Source organism: Erpetoichthys calabaricus, chromosome 10 (assembly GCF_900747795.2).
Source record: "Erpetoichthys calabaricus chromosome 10, fErpCal1.3, whole genome shotgun sequence".
Lineage (NCBI taxonomy): Eukaryota > Metazoa > Chordata > Cladistia > Polypteriformes > Polypteridae > Erpetoichthys > Erpetoichthys calabaricus.
The window spans coordinates 9,402,590-9,421,120 of NC_041403.2; the positions used below are offsets into that span (position 1 = coordinate 9,402,590).

General features: G+C 41.6%; 1 protein-coding gene and 1 long non-coding RNA gene across 3 annotated transcripts in view; one reads left to right on the forward strand and one right to left on the reverse strand.

Moving 5' to 3' along the window:
• LOC127529390 (uncharacterized) overlaps positions 1-18,531 on the reverse strand; it is a 706,297-nt gene that overhangs the window by 242,361 nt on the left and 445,405 nt on the right. The window lies entirely within an intron of this gene.
• Positions 1-18,531, forward strand: part of mpl (MPL proto-oncogene, thrombopoietin receptor) — a 522,581-nt gene that overhangs the window by 45,446 nt on the left and 458,604 nt on the right. For both annotated transcript variants that reach the window (XM_028810857.2, XM_051932715.1), the window contains exons 8-10: positions 701-843; positions 9,147-9,306; positions 12,807-12,888. In XM_028810857.2, the coding sequence (XP_028666690.2) occupies positions 701-843; positions 9,147-9,306; positions 12,807-12,888 (385 nt within the window). The remainder of the gene's footprint in view (positions 1-700; positions 844-9,146; positions 9,307-12,806; positions 12,889-18,531) is intronic.

The window sequence follows — 18,531 nt, forward strand, 5'->3', positions numbered from 1 at the left end:
ATTGAAAGGCAGGGGTGTGGCAAACCTAACAGATGAGAAGGGGTGTGTTTAAAATTGAGAAGGGGTGTGAACTTGAAAAAGGGGCGGAGAATGTATGAGTTTTCATGTGGAGGTGGGTGGCAACAATTCAAAGACAGTGGTGGGGCAAACCTAAGAGAAGGGGTGTGCTTAAAATTCAAAAGGGGTGTAAACTTTAAAAAGAATATAAAGGGGATGGAGGAGATCTGAACAAACATATCTAAGCAGCATTTAGAAGAAAACATCTGGCAGAAATAAAAACTCACGCTAGGAATGATGTCACGTATACAATTTTTTTAAAGTGAACGGAGCTTCGGCACACTTATGAAGGACTTCTTGGGATGTTAGCGAATGCTAATCGAAGCAATTGAACTAACACTATGCCACCTGAAGGAAATAAAGATGTAATAAATAAGATTTTTTTTTGATTTTTTTATTTTTATTTATGCGGTTTTTCATTTTTACAAGAGCACACTCAAGACTGAGTGTGTTCCTGGAGTCCCCACAATAAAACAAATAAATCGGTGTGAATCTTAGCGTCCCCATGACCACTACACATTAATCCATACTTTGTTCACAATATTGATGTGCAACTCCTTCTCTACAGGCCCCTGGCACCAAAATCGTGTAACGTACCAGAAAGGCCGGCTGTGGTTACACACTTTGTGTTTCTCTGTTGCAGTTCAGACTGAGCCCCCATCGGACTTGAAAGGAGACGTAGTGGACGGGAAGCTGCACTTGACCTGGAGAGCGCCTAACGTCAGCTTCCTTGACGAGATGTGCTATGAAATCCGGTACTCGATGGAGAACGACACTGGGTGGAAGGTAAGCGGCGCTCCACGCGGTCCCCAAGGCACCATGAATGACAGATAACGCTGTGCACGGGCAACCTGAAAGTACAGATGTTCATGGGCTTCATCAGCTCATATTGTCCGTTAAGTGGTCATTGTGCATTAAGAGAACACGACGGGAGGCTTGAACCACAAAACCTTTCCATCCTGTGACACAACATATGGTCACGTAAACACGTAAGAAGTGGAGATGACCCCAAATACGCTGGCACAGTGGTTAAGGCTTTGAGGTTGTGACACTGTGAGACCCTAAGCGAGCCTGGGCTCCAGTTGGAAAAACAAAAGAAACAAAACCAACTGTATCTTGAATATTGTAAGTCGCCTTGGATAAAAGCACCAGCCAAATAAATAAATGTAAATGCTTTTGGCAAAGCACAAATGGGGGGTGGCGGGGCTTTTAAAAATCCTTATTTTGTATGAATAGTTTTAAATCTATTTGTCTTCGGGAAGAAAAAAATCAAAAATAAAATAATCTGTGGTGCGCATTTCTGCCGACGTGCCAGGAGGGCAATAGGAGAACAGAGGGGATGAGGGGGCAGCACAGACTGGATAGGCGGTGCACGGTGGGCTTAAAATAAACGTAGTAGATAGTCTACACCACAATTACGGTTTGCTAAGGTTATTTATTATAATGTCACTTGTCTGTTATTTCCTTGTTGGACCTGCGTATGTCAAGCCGGACGCACCAGGCCTACTTTAGCTCTGGCGGGGTCCTTAGTTACAAATTGACCAGTTCACCAACATGCTGTGCCCACTTGTCTGTCACATGGTAGCAGTCGAGCGCTTTGTTATCGAGAGCCTTTTAGCGGAGTCTACACAGAATGACCTTCTGGGTCAAGAAGCCCTGGCTTCAAGTGGCACTGAATCACAGTGCCTTTGCGAAAATATTCACCCCCCAAATACCCCCAGCCCCGCTCTGCTGCATTACAATCTGGAATTAAAGTGAACTTCCATTTGGACTTAATGTAATGAACTTAACAAGACAGTCCAAACCGATAAAGTGGAATGAAAATAAAATACCTTGTGTAACCACCTGGGGGCACCACCGACCCCCAAACCCTAGACACAGTTATACCTGACACACACACACACACACACACACACACACACACACTCACACTCATAGCTTTACAAAAAAGCCATTTAATAAGCTCAGCACACATCCAACAATCCGCCTTCCAGAAAACCAGTTACACAATCCCAAAAATAAACCTCCTTCGGTCCTCCATTGAGTGTTGCCCACTGCCTACCAACTCTGACACACTGATGTGAGGCCGTGGGCTCCCTTTTTAAACCAGCATCTGGGAATGTCTCTGGTGCCACGCCATGTCTTTTTGGAAACACTTCCAGGCCATAAAGAAAGCACCACCTATATTGGCACCCAGGGACCTCGATAGGGCTGCACTTTTGGACTCCAACTCCCAAGCACCCCTGGGTTGTCATTCAAGGAACACTGCCATCTGGCATATGGGGGAATGGAACAGCTCCCGGCTCATGACTTCTGATGGTCTATGCATTTTATCATGCCAGCTGGGCACAAAGCTATTCTTCTATCCCACTGGCCACTCCATCTGTCGTTCAACTCTGGCCTCCTGTCCAGGTAAGAAACCGTTCTTCTTCCCAGCTGGGATGCCCATTCTGCTCCTACACTATATATATATATATATATATATATATATATATATATATATATATATATATATATATATATATCTATACATATTAATAAAAGGCAAAGCCCTCACTGACTCACTGACTGACTGACTGACTGACTGATTGACTGATTGACTGACTGATTGACTGACTGACTGACTGACTCACTCATCACTAATTCTCGAACTTCCCGTGTAGGTGGAAGGCTGAAATTTGGCAGGCTCATTCCTTACAGCTTACTTACAAAAGTTAGGCAGGTTTCATTTCGAAATTCTACGCGTAATGGTCATAACTGGAACATATTTTTTGTCCATACACTGTAATGGAGGAGGCGGAGTCACGTATCGCGTCATCATGCCTCCTACGTAATCACGTGAACTAAAAACAAGGAAGAGATTTACAGCACGAGTCAAACGCGGGAACGAAGGTAAATGACGTTAATTTTTGACTGTCTTTTAATACTGTGTAAGCATACATATTAACACATGTGCAATTAAACGTGTGCATTTACGGGGTGATTTCTCAGGCTTAAAAGCTCGCCTTTTATCAAACGCGGGGACAAAGGTAACTGACGTTGTTCACTGTCTTTTAATACTGTGTAACCATACATATTAACACATGTGCAATTAAACGTGTGCATTTACGGGGTTATTTCTCAGGCTTAAAAGCTCGCCTTTTACTAAAAAGGTAAATGCAAAACTATTTTCAATCAGTTTATTGAAACGCTCCCGTTAAGGATTGCAATAACATATTCGCGAGATAAAAGAACGAAGTAGGGGGAAATGAAGGAGGAGCCGCAAACAGCGAAGAGCAAAAAATTAATTAAACAATTGAGAAGGGAGCAAGTGAAGCATACAAGCATGTTCATAAGGGAAACAAAGCACGGTGTAAAACGTAAGTTTAAATTAAGTTTATAGAAACGCTCCCGCTGCGGATTGCAATAACATATTCGCGAGATAAAAGTTTAATGAGAAGACACGAGGTATAAACGAACCACACGCCGTGGCGCAACGTTAGGGGCAACAGTTTCAACCATTCTATGATCTGCTTCTTGCAACTGAAAGACGGCACATGGCGGATGTTAGCCCACTTGCTGACCGCAACGTTAGGGGCTTCAACTCTGGCGCTGACGCCACATCTCAGTGCCAACACTTTGCAGACTCTACTTAAAAGACACGCCCTCCTCACTGGACAGTTAAAAAGACCAATCAAACTAACGATGACATCAAGTATTACCCAATCAAAAGTAGGAAAGGAGGCATCTTCATAAAATGCGTGTGGGATGATTTGCATGAGACGCTGCTTTAAAAAAAATGATAAAAAAAAATACGGGACAAATCCCGTCCAGTATTGATTCAAAACGGGACGCGCAATTTCATTCTCAAATGCGGCACGATTCCGTATTTTAAAGGACGGGTGGCAACCCTACAGTGCCAGGTAACCACCCATACAATCAGATTGTGATTCAGACTAGGAATGCAATGAATGTAATTACCCCGATCTACATACAAGGCGAAAGTCTTGCAACATTCAAAGATGATGGTTTGGGATAATTAGTACTTATTAAGTACACCATGGAACATAAAAGAGCTTATGAAGCCTTGAACCGAAAAAAGCAACATCTCAGAGATCGTACAAAAAAAAAATAGGAGCTAATGTCGTTTTACTCGCTGTACATTTTAGTCAAACATTACCAGTTATTCCACGAGGGAGACCAGCAGATGAACTGAACGCGTGTTTAAAATCCATGCTTCTCCCACGCTCGGTTATATGTCGCGTGTTCTCGGGTAGGTACACCAAAAAATTTATACATTTAAGCATGTAATGGGCAAACAAAAAATGAGGTATACCCGAAGACACTGCAGTAGTACTTTATGTAACTTTACTTCTTAAATGTTAATGTTTTACTGTTTAATAATTTATACGCTTCTTATATGTTGTTCAAATTCTTTTATCAAAATACCAGTGACAGCGCAATGCACGATAACATGGAGTGAATACACCATACGCATCTGCCCACGGCTGCCCTGCTGTGCGCAGATAGGACTTGATTCTACAATAAAATAAAATAAAGATAAAAAGAGTAAAACAATCATCACCCATAAAGCGGATAGTAGACGTGACGTACTATATGTGTACCACATTTCAAGTGTATAGGTGAAACGGTTTGCGAGCTACAGGTCATTTAAAATCCTGGACAGACACACAAATTGCCACGGTAGCAAATTACAGAAGAAGATTTTACTGTTTAATAATTTATATTTATATGAAATGTGCTTCTTATATATTACTTCATATTCTCATATGATAATGATGTTAATGTTTATATTGATTTCTATGTTATTGAAACTGCATGTATGTGTGAATATGTATATATATATATATATATATATATATATATATATACTAGCAAAATACCCGCGCTTCACAGCGGAGAAGTAGTGTGTTAGAGGTTATGAAAAAAAAAGGAAACATTTTAAAAATAACGTAACATGATTGTCAATGTAATTGTGTTGTCATTGTTATAAGTGTTGCTGTCTTTTATATATATATATATATATATATATATATATATATTATATATATAATATACACACACACATAAACATTTATATACATATACAGAGAAAAGCCAAGCAAAATGACACCTTTTATTGGCTAACTAGAAAGATTACAATATGCAAGCTTTCGAGGCAACTCAGGCCCCTTCTTCAGGCGAGATGTAATCTTGATTATGATGATTAAAGATGATTACATCTTACCTGAAGAAGGGGCCTGAGTTGCCTCGAAAGCTTGCATATTGTAATCTTTCTAGTTAGCCAATAAAAGGGGTCATTTTGCTTGGCTTTTCTCTACATTCATAATGGCTAACACGGTACAACACCCTAGTACTACAGATATACATATATATACATATCTACATATACACATATCCACATATATATACACACATACATAAACACACACATAAGACTTATTGACTGAAACGGGCTTTCACGAAAACAGTTAGGGCTTTGCTACAGGATACACCCTCCACAAGTTAACCAAGTAAAAATAAAATATATATTTCTGTTTTATTTAAACCTTTTAAGTTCGTATGCATAGCCCCATTTGGCTGTTTAATTTTTTTTTTCTTTCTTCAGTAATATTTAATCTCCTTAAAGAAAAAGAACATATCCATTTTACTTTTTTTGTATCTCTGTAGTAATATTTTGGTGTAAAAGAATAACCAGTATTTAAACCTTTTATGTTACTTTATAAAGTTATTTTACACAATGTTGAAAAATTAATAAGAAAGCTACATATTTTGGCAGCTGCTGCTTTCATTTTCAATGAAATGAAAAAAGCTCTCCAAGAGAAAACGTCAATGAAGAAGAAACAGTTTGCACTAAAAAGGAGAAACCCTCATTTATAAAAGTTTGCTGCAGATGACTTAACTGAAAATAAATGAATAGTTCCTATGTGTATAATACATATTTATTTATTTGACTTATGCCTTTATTCCACCAACTTACAACATATGAGGTACAATTTGTTACATTACTTTTGTTTTTTGCAGCACAGGCAGGTGAAGTGACTTCCTCAGGGTCACACAGTGGTGTCAGTACCAGGATTTGAACTGACAAGCTCCGGGTTTACTGAAATATTACTGAAGAAAGAAAAAAAAACGAAAACGGGCAAATAGGGCTATGCATACAAATGTCCATCCGTCCATTATCCAACCTGCTATATCCTAAATACAGGAGCCAATAAGTACATATGTATATATACAGTATATATATATATATATATATATATATATATATATACAGTATATATATACAGTATATATATATATATATATATATATATATATATATATATATATACAGTATATATGTATATATATATATATATGTATATATATATATATATATATATATATATATATATATATATATATATATACAGTATATATGTATATATATATATATATATATATGTGAATGTATGTATGTATATATCTATGTCTATATATATATATATATGTAGATATGTGTATATGTAGAAATGTATATATATATGTATATGTATATATATGTTTATATGTGTGTGTGTGTGTATATTATATATATAAAACACAGCAACACTCATAACAATGACAACACAATTACATTGACAATCATGTTACGTTATTTTTAAAATGTTTCCTTTTTTTTCATAACCTCTTTAACACACTACTTCTCCGCTGCAAAGCGCGGGTATTTTGCTAGTATATATATATATATATATATATATATATATATATATATATATATATATAGTGGTCTGCAAGGGGTGCACCAGCTCCCCAAACCCAACACAGACAGACGTGGGACAAAAGTGCAGCACAGCACGCTTTTTTAATTTCGGCTGTGGGAAACGCTTCCCTCTCGATTCCCACCTTCTCATCACAGCCAAATAAAGAGTGCACAGCAATGTCTTTTCTTCTTCTCTCTCTCTCACTCTCTCTCTCCTGCTTTCATTCCTCCTCCAGTAAGCCTTGTCCTGCACCAACCTGACTCTGGCTCCTGGAGCAGCACCCATCTGGATGATATGGTGGCAGCCATTTTGTGTTGGTACGCTCACCACACATAAGCAATTAGGTGGTGAAGTGGTAAGAGAGAGCGAGCAAGAGACAGACAGGGGATAATTAGGGGGCCAGAATGAGTGGACCATGGTGGGCAATTTAGCCTGGACATTGGGGTACACCCTACTCTTTACTCTTTACAATAGATCAATCTATCTGTTTATCTATTATATAGTGCATTTCATATATACAGTGGCATAGACAAAGTATCCATCCATCCATCCATTATCCAACCCGCTATATCCTAACTACAGGGTCACAGGGGTCTGCTGGAGCCAATCCCAGCCAACACAGGCCACAAGACAGGAAACAAACCCCAGGCAGGGCGCCAGCCCACCACAGGGCACACACACACACACCAAGCACACACTAGGGACAAAGTATTCAATCCCCTTGAAAGTTATCTTAATTTTCTACATGACAAAAGATTTGCACGCATATTTATCTATTCTGTATTTTTTATGTGAACTTTTATGCTATAATAATACATTTCCAAAGTCATAATAAACACTATTTTGCAGATAATTAATTGAAGAAGACAAACTCCATTTATCTGTTTATCTTTTACATAGAGTGAAAGGAACTATAAGATAGATAGATAGATAAATAGTACATTTCACATCTATCTTTCTATCTATCTATTATATAGTGCCTTTCATTTCTATCTATCTATCTATCAATCTGTCTGTCTATCTATCTGTTATATAGTGTCTTTCTGTCTGTCTTTATATCTATCATCTGATAGATAGATAGATAGATAGATAGATAGATAGATAGATAGATAGATAGATAGATAGATAGATAGATAGATGTGAAAGGCACTATATATCTTTCTATTATATAGTGCCTTTCACTTTATCTATCTATCTATCTTATAGTGCCTTTCATTTCTATCTATCTATCTATCAATCAGATGATAGATATAAAGATAGACAGAAAGACACTATATAACAGATAGATAGATAGATAGATAGATAGATAGATAGATAGATATGAAAGGCACTATATATCTGTCTGTTATATAGTGCCTTTCACTTTATCTATCTATCTATGATCATATAGTGCCTTTCACTCTATCTTATAGTGCCTTTCATTTCTATCTATCTATCTATCTATCTATCTATCTATCTATCAGTTATATAGTGCCTTTCATTTCTATCTATCTATCTATCTATCTATCTATCTATCTATCTATCAGATGATAGATATAGACAGATAGACACTATATGATAGATAGATAGATAGATAGATAGATAGATAGATAGATAGATAGATAGATAGATAAAGTGAAAGGCACTATATAATAGACAGATATATAGTGCCTTTCACATCTCTTTCTCTGCCCGCTCAGATTTTCTTTTTCTACTTAAGATTCTTGCTGCTGCCTTCTGAGTTATCAGCGACTGATTGATGTTTTCTTAGGCAGACCAGTTAGGAGAGCATTACAACAATCTCAGCAACTAAAAAACAAAAACGTGAATCACTTCTCAGCACCTTGCAGCGTTTAGGATCAACGTTTGTAATGTTCCTTAAATGAAAAAAAAAAAGGTCGGAGTCCTAATGCTTACTTTATTTTGTTCCACCTTGACTTCTACTGCTAAGGTCTCAAGTTTATTTCCATTTCTACTAATGAAGAAGATTTCAGTTTTTTTCCTTACTTAGCTTGAATGGATGAGCCGTACGTAACTTTCTTGGAAGTACAAGACAGTTTCAGACTCATCGGGTCGTGTACATATGTAAAGTTGTGTGTCATCTGCACAGCTCTGGCAGTTCACTTTGTGTTAAAACAAAAGCTTAAACAATGGAATGAGAATCAGGGTGATGACGATGAAGATTTAAATAAATGAACGCTGAATCATCTCCATTTTCAGTCCTCCTCCGACTCCCCCAGTGGTCCTGAACAAGTCACTTCCCTTGGCGTACCGTTGGCGCAGGGCCTGTAAAGAGTCTTGGGAAGGTGACGATTGTGCAATGGCAGCATGTTGACACAATTTGTTTTCATTTTACTATTGCAGCAAATCACTCTGGAGGGTCCCGAGGCCGCCACCCAGCTGGACGTGCGGGTCAGAAGTCTTTATTATATCCAAGTGAGGGCCAAGCCGGATGGCCCGAAGCATCGAGGATACTGGAGTGAGTGGTCCGACGTGTACATCGCTGACTTCCCCTCCAGTTTCGGTAGGTGTGCCAACCAGAATGGGCCATCAGAGAGCCAGAATGAGTGACACGCCCTGCCAGCTTGATTCTCCTGAATGGCATGATGATTTCTTATTTCGACTGTCATTTAATTTATAATCATCCCTTTAATTATTGTGTTTGATTTTTTTTGTTTGTAAAGCACCTTGAGGTTACACAACTTGGAATCCCAATGGGGTTAATTTGGCTTTTCTGACAGTGAGAAACAGGAAAAAGAATTAAATGATTTAAAAATACAAAACAGTAAAAAAACAAAACCCTGTGGTCGTTCGAGGGAATGACAGGTCGTGACAAAATAAATGATGGACTACCAACGTCCCCGTTCGCTTCATATAAAATTAAAGAAAACAAAAACCCCAATGTCGTCAGAACCACAAACCTTTAAGCTTGGGGGGGATCGCAGACTGATCTCGCTGTGAGAAGTAGAGGAGCACTGACTGTCCAGTTGCTCTGCCATGAAGAGACCCTTCCTTCCAGGTGGTCTCGCTTCAATTGCTCAGGAACTGGAAGGGGCGGAGTCAGTTGCCCTCACTGGGTGGTTTCTCAGCACTTTGGTGGGGGGGAAGAAGACAACATAATTAACGGCAGCACCCCCCTCAGCCCGGGATGGAACTACATACCTGGGAGGCATTTGGAGAGAGACCCCCTTTAAAGTCAGCTGTTTGGCAGATGGAAGCCATGACAGCCTTGAGTCTACGTGCTCAGCTCTCGCTCTTCATCAGCTCATCAGTCATTTTTCTCCATTCTTCTTCTTCTTCTTCATTATTCTGCTCAGATGTTTTGGTGGTCCATGCAGGAGTAACCTCTGTCAAGTCCAACCACCAATTCTCCATTGGATGGAGATCTGGACTTTGACTCGACTTTCCTGGGACATTCACATTGACGTTTTGAAGCCATTCCTGTACGGCTTTGACTTTATTAGATTTGATAAACTTTATTAAACCCAAGGGGGGAATTTAGACGAATACAGCAGTCAACACACAAAAAAACCCAAAGATACCAGACTCACAGGACAAATAATTAAAATAATCAATCCATCGATAATAATAATAATAATTCTTTGTATTTATATAGTGCTTTTCTCACTACTCAAAGCGCTCAGCAATTGCAGGTTAAGGGCCTTGCTGAAGGGCCCAACAGAGCAGAGTCTCCTTTGGCATTTACGGGATTCGAACCGGCAACCTTCTGATTGTCAGTGCAGATCCCTAGCCTCAGAGCCACCACTCCGCAATCAATAAATTGATATTATGTAGAAATTCCAAAAAGAACTTAAAGAGTGGGACATCGATGCTTGGGCTCGTTGTCTTGATGGTCTTCTTCCCACCGTTCAGGGTGAGAAGCGCCGACATCCTGTAGAGGCTCAGAGCCCAGTAGATCTGCTGACCCTCCAACATCGAGAGGAGCCATTTGAGGTGGTTTGGGCATCTGATTCTGATGCCTTCTGGATGCCTCCCTGTGGAGGTTTTACAGGCACAACCAACTGGAACGAGACCCCAAGGGGGAGACCCAGTGCTCACTGGGAAGATTAGATCTCTGAGATGCCCTGGGAATGCCTTGGGGTCTCACAGTATGAGTTGGCGAGTGTGGCTATAGGGGATAGGGAAGTATGGGCTTCGCCGCTAAGACTAGAGCCCCCCCATGACCCGGTTTTGGGTAAGTGGTAGAAAATTAATAAATGATTGACTTAAAGCAGGAGTTCCCAACCAGAGGTAAATTTTGCCTGCTCAGAGTGTAAATTTGCTTAAAACAAGCTGAAGTTGTGAAGATCGTGATTAGTTCCTAAAGACGACGTGATACTTCCTTGTTCAACAGCATATCCAAAAATCGAAAAGCAAGAATGAGCGTCTCACGGACTGGCGTCCTCTCATTGACTCCGTGAGTTTCGTTCTGGTCGACTGTTGTCTGCTCATCAGTAGTTGTTTATAAATAAACTAAATCTGTGCAGTTATTAGGCAGTGGGGCACAGTGGTTAAGGTCCTTCAAACCCCACAACCAACACTATGTGACCCTCAGCAAGTCACTTCACCCGCCTGTACTCCAAATGGAAAAAGAAAAGAAATGCAACCAATTGTATCTTAGATCTTGTAAGTCGCTTTGGATAAAGATGTCGGCCACATAAATCAATTTAAATTATTACGTCATTTTCTAACCTAAACTGAAACGGCGCCAGGGTTGTATGGCTAGAGCTCATTCCAGTGAGAACAGGGCGCAAGGCAGGACAGGACGCCAATCCATCGTAGGGTGAACCCACGCTGCCCGATTCACCTGACCTACGTGTCTTTGGATAGAAGGAGGAAAACCATGCAGACCCGAGGAGAACATGCAAACCCCATACAGAGACGACACGGGATGTGAACCCCCTTACTGTGAGGTAGAGGCGCTACTACTACACCACCATGTCGCCCACCGTTATTACTGTTATTGTTATGTGAATGCAATATATAAATGTTAAGAACGATATCTTGAAATGTCCCCTTTGTTGATCGCTTTATTAAGGTAGAAGTATAAACTTAACAGACACTGTGGGGGGTAAACTTACTTTGGACAATTTGACACGGGCAGGGCAAAAAAAAAAGTTGTGGACCCCCTGACTTAAAGGTACAATAGTAGTTTGTTTGGCTATGAACTTTAGGACCCAGCAGGTCTGATTAATGTTTTGGCCCACATTGGATCACCCAGTCATTATCTGTCCTTTGGGACAAACGATAACTTAAGTTCAGAATAACAGGAGAGTTTGTGTTCATAGCCAGGCCAAGGAGAAGACACTGAGACCAAAACTCTCACTAGAACAGTGGGGTCTTCCTGTCTAGCCGGGCAGGTCAGGGGGCAGCGCACCACCTCGGCACCATGGCAGTTATGAAGTGATGCCTCCTTCCAGGTGGTCTTGCTTCCTTTGCTCAAGATCCCTGAAAGTCCTGAACCCAGTGGCTCTCGACTCTTCCGGAAGGTGAGGGTCTTCCATCCCCTTCATAATGCGATCAGCCTTCCTGTGGGCGACTGCTGCAGAGCTACTCCCGCGGAGATCAGAAACGAGTCCTGTCTGCCGTTTCGGAGCTGTGTGAGGTTTTTACGGTGGCTAGAGTGCTGATCCTGCCACCAACCCCCCAAGTTTTCCCTGCAATGGTGCCCGTCTAGCAGTGCTCGCTTTATTCTTTTTCTAAAGTGCCCACCTACAGCGAACGTCAGCCCAAGGTATTTTACAAACGTGGAGCTTTAGGACAATTGTTTGCATATACAGATGTCACACCTGGTGCACGTGGAGAGAAGCCCCTGTCTGAACTACTAGCAAGTCAGATGAGTAACTAAACCAGTAGGGGGCGCCATAAGCTGACGATATCCAGCACATTTTTGGGACTGGCTCATCCAGTAAGCGCCACAGTTTCATCTGACAAATCAGACAACGCAGACCTGATTAAACTGCACATTGCTGACTGTTGCAGATCCTCACCTCCTCTCTGTTTCCTTTCCCTTTGACCCCGCAGTGACCGTCCTCGCTATCTGCATCTCCTTGGCTCTGGTGCTATCGGCGGCCGTGGGTATTGCGACTTCAGGAAGGCTGATTCGGTAAGTGCGTTCTGCTCTTCAAATATCAACATCTTCTTTTTAAGCCATTAATACAGGAAGAGTCTAATGGGCAGGGCCCTGAGTTATGCTGTGTTACTCGTGTAATAACTGAAGCGACAGAAACAAAATAAATACAATGCATACCTTGATAGATGTGTAACGATCCAATCATATTTGCCGTTGAAAATGGTCACCGCCTTCATGCAAACTGAACCTCCATATTGGCACTCAGTACACATGCAGTTTTGCTTTCTTTGCAGGCCTCTGACATGTCGAAAATGACCTTCCCGTCTCTTGGGCGAGGCGTCGTAAAGGTTTCATTGGCAATCGCAGGAGACAATTGCGGACATCATCCACAATGTGTTGTGACATTTTTGGTTGGCCTCCATGATGCGTAGGCCGCACTGATCCTGTGATTTCCAATCTCTGTGCCGGTTTCAGAATAACAGTGTTTCCCTAACGTTGCACTTCTTCCTGAATGCTGCACGAGACTGCTTGATGGAACCGGTACACCGATACGTCCGCATAAGAAACGTCCTCTGCTCGTTCGTGTACGCCATCCTTCCCTGTACTGAATTAAGAGGTGAACTGCCAGTGCATTAACTTTATGTACACAGGAGCTCACTGTACAGTCGTGGCCAAAAGTGTTTGAGAATGACAACAGTGTTGGTTTTCACAAAGTTTGCAGCTTCAGTGTTTTTAGATCTTTCTGTCAGATGTCTCTCTGGGATACTGAAGTAGAATTACCAGCACTTCATGAGTTTCAAAGGCTTTTATTGACAATGACATGAAGTTTATGCTCATATTTGCAGTGCTGGCCCTTCTTTCTTTTTCAAGACCTCTGCAATTCACCCTGGCAGGCTGGCAAATAACTTCTGGGCCAAATCCTGACGGATGGCAGCCCATTCTTGCAGAATCAATGTTTGGAGTTTGTCAGAATTGGTGGGTTCTTGTTTGTCCACCCGCCTCTTGAGGATTGACCACAAATGGGATTAAAGGTCTGGGGAGTTTCCTGGCCATGGACCCAAAATTTCGATGTTTTGCTCCCCATGCCACTTAGTTCTCACGTTTGCCCTGTGGCCCAGTGCTCTATCATGCTGGAAAAGGCATTGTGGGTCACCAAACTGTCCTGTTCTGTCCAAGCTGAAGAGATGTACAGACAGACATGCGGACACATCAGAAACATCTGCCATGTCCTCAAAGTTGTCCAGATCTAATTATGCAATTTTCATTACGCTATAACTTATTAAGTTTATTACATAGAGAATTCACAGCACCTGCCCTGCACATAGAGATTTCACTTCAAATTCTTTTTGTTGCCGATAGATGGCAGCACCTGCCCTGCATTCCAAAATGGCAGGGAGACAGTTGTCAGTCGAACAGTTGCATAATTAGATCTGGACCACCCTGAATATATCCATCCATCCATCCATCCATTTTCCAACCTGCTGAATCCGAACACAGGGTCACGGGGGTCTGCTGGAGCCAATCCTAGCCAACACAGGGCACAAGGCAGGAAACAATCCTGGGCAGGGTGCCAACCCACCGCAGGACACACACAAACACACACACACATCAAGCACACACTAGGGCCAATTTAGAATCGCCAATCCACCTAACCTGCATGTCTTTGGACTGTGGGAGGAAACCGGAGTGCCCGGAGGAAACCCACGCAGACACGGGGAGAACATGCAGACTCCACGCAGGGAGGACCTGGGAAGTGAACCCGGGTCTCCTAACTGCGAGGCAGCAGCGCTACCACTGCGCCACCGTGCCACCCACCCTGAATATATATCATATATAAAAAAATCCTACGTGAAGACTTTTTGGAAGATTTTTTCAAGTCCCACAAGTTGAGACTTTGGCCATGAGATTTTTCTGCATGAGAACCACCTTTTTCAACCCTCGCAAACATATGCAATTTTTAAATATCTGGAAAACATTTGAGATTAAATTACTTAGAGATCTGTACATAGACAACATCTTTGCATCCTACGAACAATTACATTCCAAACTGAACTTTCCAGCAACACATTTCTTTCACTGTCTTCAAATTAGAAACTTTGTTAAACAGAACCTGCCCGATTTTCCTCATCTCCCACCTTCCTCTATGCTGGAAAAAATATTGCTCAGTTTCGAGGACTCAGGCAGCATTTCTGCAATATATAAAACCATTTTACATTCCCTGCTTTTCAAAGATCCAAGAGGACAATGGGAAAAGGATCTCTCACTCAACATCTCAGAAAAAGAGTGGAAGGTAGAAATGCAGAGAATTCACTCGAGCTCCATATGTGCAAAGCATACAATTATTCAACTCAAAATTATATATTGAGGACATCTGTCTCACTTAAAACTGTCCAAAATGTTTCCAGGGTGAGATCCAACCTGCGAACGTTGCAATCAAGCTCCAGCCTCACTGGGCCACGTGTTTTGGGCCTGCACCAAATTAATATCATTCTGGACAAAAATCTTTAAGTGCCTTTTCAGACAACCTTGGGGTCACAATCCGTCCTAACCCACTAACAGGTGTGTTTGGTGGGCTCACAGAGGGGCTTAAAGTGGAGAAGGACAAACAAACTGTGATGGCCTGCACTACACTATTGGCACGCAGACTTATTTTGCTAAACTGGAAGAATCCTAACTCTCCTCTTTTAAGTCAATGGGTAGCTGATGTTTTATATTATTTGAAATTGGAAAAAATCAAATTCTCACTTTTTTTCAGAACCTGGCAGGATTTAATCAATAATATTTTAGAATAAGCTCTTAAAGCACTGAGGAAGCAGATTCTCTCCCCATTTGTTTTTCTTCTCCATTTATCGTTATTCACTTAATTAATCTATTTACTTATTTTTACTAGCTTTAAGTTTTACTCTGTGGGCGGCACGGTGGCGCAGTGGGTAGCGCTGCTGCCTCGCAGTTGGGAGACCTGGGGACCCGGGTTGGCTTCCTGGGTCCGCCATGCGTGGAGTTTGCATGTTCTCCCCGTGTCTGCGTGGGTTTCCTCCGGGCGCTCCGGTTTCCTCCCACAGTCCAAAGACATGCAGGTTAGGTGGATTGGCGGTTCTAAATTGGCCCCAGTGTGTGCTTGGTGTGTGGGTGTGTTTGTGTGTGTCCTGCGGTGGGTTGGCACCCTGCCCAGGATTGTTTCCTGCCTTGTGCCCTGTGTTGGCTGGGATTGGCTCCAGCAGACCCCCGTGACCCTGTGTTCGGATTCAGCAGGTTGGAAAATGGATGGATGGATGGAAGTTTTACTCTGTTGGCCATGCTCTCTTTCTCAGGGGTGGGGGGTTGATTTGTTTTCAATCCTATTTTTTGTAAAAATTGATCTATTTGTATGGAAAGATGACAATAAAATCAATAAAATTAAAAAAAAACAAAAAAAACAAAAAGAGATTACAAGGTTATGAAACCTCACCAAGCTATTTGTACAGTAGGCCAACGTAAGCACACGGTGGCAAATTAATTAACTTAATTGTCAGACCCTGTTCAGACTCGGCCAAAGCAGTCTGCTGAATCAGATGGTATGAATTTAATCCAAACTACATTATCCTGAAATCAATGTAGAGCTCCCAGGACAATCTGATTTGTCCTACTCTAAATTAGTTGGCCTGCAATCACAAACTCATTCATCCTGTCGTACTTTGAACAAACTGGCTTGGCCTACTCTAAATTAGTTTGTCCTAAAACCAGGTTTGGCTGGTAACATATTTATGCATGTGTGTATGTGTGTATATACAGTGCATCCAGAAAGTATTCACAGCGCATCACTTTTTCCACATTTTGTTATCTTACAGCCTTATTCCAAAATGGATTAAATTCATTTTTTTCCTCAGAATTCTACACACAACACCCCATAATGACAACGTGAAAAAGTTTACTTGAGGTTTTTGCAAATTTATTAAAAAAACTGAGAAGTCCCATGTCCATAAGTATTCACAGCCTTTGCTCAATACTTTGTCGATGCACCTTTGGCAGCAATTCCAGCCTCAAGTCTTTTTGAATATGATGCCACAAGCTTGGCACACATATCCTTGGCCAGTTTCGCCCATTCCTCTTTGCAGCACCTCTCAAGCTCCATCAGGTTGGATGGGAAGTGTCGGTGCACAGCCATTTTAAGATCTCTCCAGAGATGTTCCATCGGATTCAAGTCTGGGCTCTGGCTGGGCCACTCAAGGACATTCACAGAGTTGTCCTGAAGCCACTCCTTTGATATCTTGGCTGTGTGCTTAGGGTCGTTGTCTAGCTGAAAGATGAACCGTCGCCCCAGTCTGAGGTCAAGAGCGCTCTGGAGCAGGTTTTCATCCAGGATGTCTCTGTACATTGCTGCAGTCATCTTTCCCTTTATCCTGACTAGTCTCCCAGTCCATGCCGCTGAAAAACATCCCCACAGCATGATGCTGCCACCACCATGCTTCACTGTAGGGATGGGATTGGCCTGGTGATGAGCGGTGCCTGGTTTCCTCCAAACGTGACGCCTGGCATTCACACCAAACAGTTCAATCTTTGTCTCATCAGACCAGAGAATTTCCTTTCTCATGGTCTGAGAGTCCTTCAGGTGCCTTTTGGCAAACTCCAGGTGGGCTGCCATGTGCCTTTTACTAAGGAGTGGCTTCCGTCTGGCCACTCTACCATACAGGCCTGATTGGTGGATTGCTGCAGAGATGGTTGTCCTTCTGGAAGGTTCTCCTCTCTCCACAGAGGACCTCTGGAGCTCTGACAGAGTGACCATCGGGTTCTTGGTCACCTCCCTGACTAAGGCCCTTCTCCCCCGATCGCTCAGTTTAGATGGCCGGCCAGCTCTAGGAAGAGTCCCGGTGGTTTCGAACTTCTTCCATTTACGGATGATGGAGGCCACTGTGCTCATTGGGACCTTCAAAGCAGCAGAAATGTTTCTGTAACCTTCCCCAGATTTGTGCCTCGAGACAATCCTGTCTCGGAGGTCTACAGACAATTCCTTTGACTTCATGCTTGGTTTGTGCTCTGACATGAACTGTCAACTGTGGGACCTTATATAGACAGGTGTGTGCCTTTCCAAATCATGTCCAGTCAACTGAATTTACCACAGGTGGACTCCAATGAAGCTGCAGAAACATCTCAAGGATGATCAGGGGAAACAGGAGGCACCTGAGCTCAATTTAGAGCTTCATGGCAAAGGCTGTGAATACTTATGTACATGTGCTTTCTCAATTTTTTTATTTTTAATAAATTTGCAAAAACCTCAAGTAAACTTTTTTCATGTTGTCATTATGGGGTGTTGTGTGTAGAATTCTGAGGAAAAAAATGAATTTAATCCATTTTGGAATAAGGCTGTAACATAACAAAATGTGGAAAAAGTGATGCGTTGTGAATACTTTCTAGATGCACTGTATAACTAGCTAAATGTACAGTTATATGAAAAGGTTTGTGACCCCCTCTCAGCCTGCTTACTAATTGACTCTCCTTTCAACAATAAAGATAACAGTGGTCTGTCTTTCATTTCCTAGGAACATCTGAGTACTGCCGTGTTTTCCGAACAAAGATTTTTAGTGACGCAGTATTTAGTTGTATGAAATTAAATCAAATATGAAAAACTGGCTGTGCACAAATGTGGGTCCCCTTGTCATTGTGCTGATTTGAATGCCTGTCACTGCTCAATGCTGATGA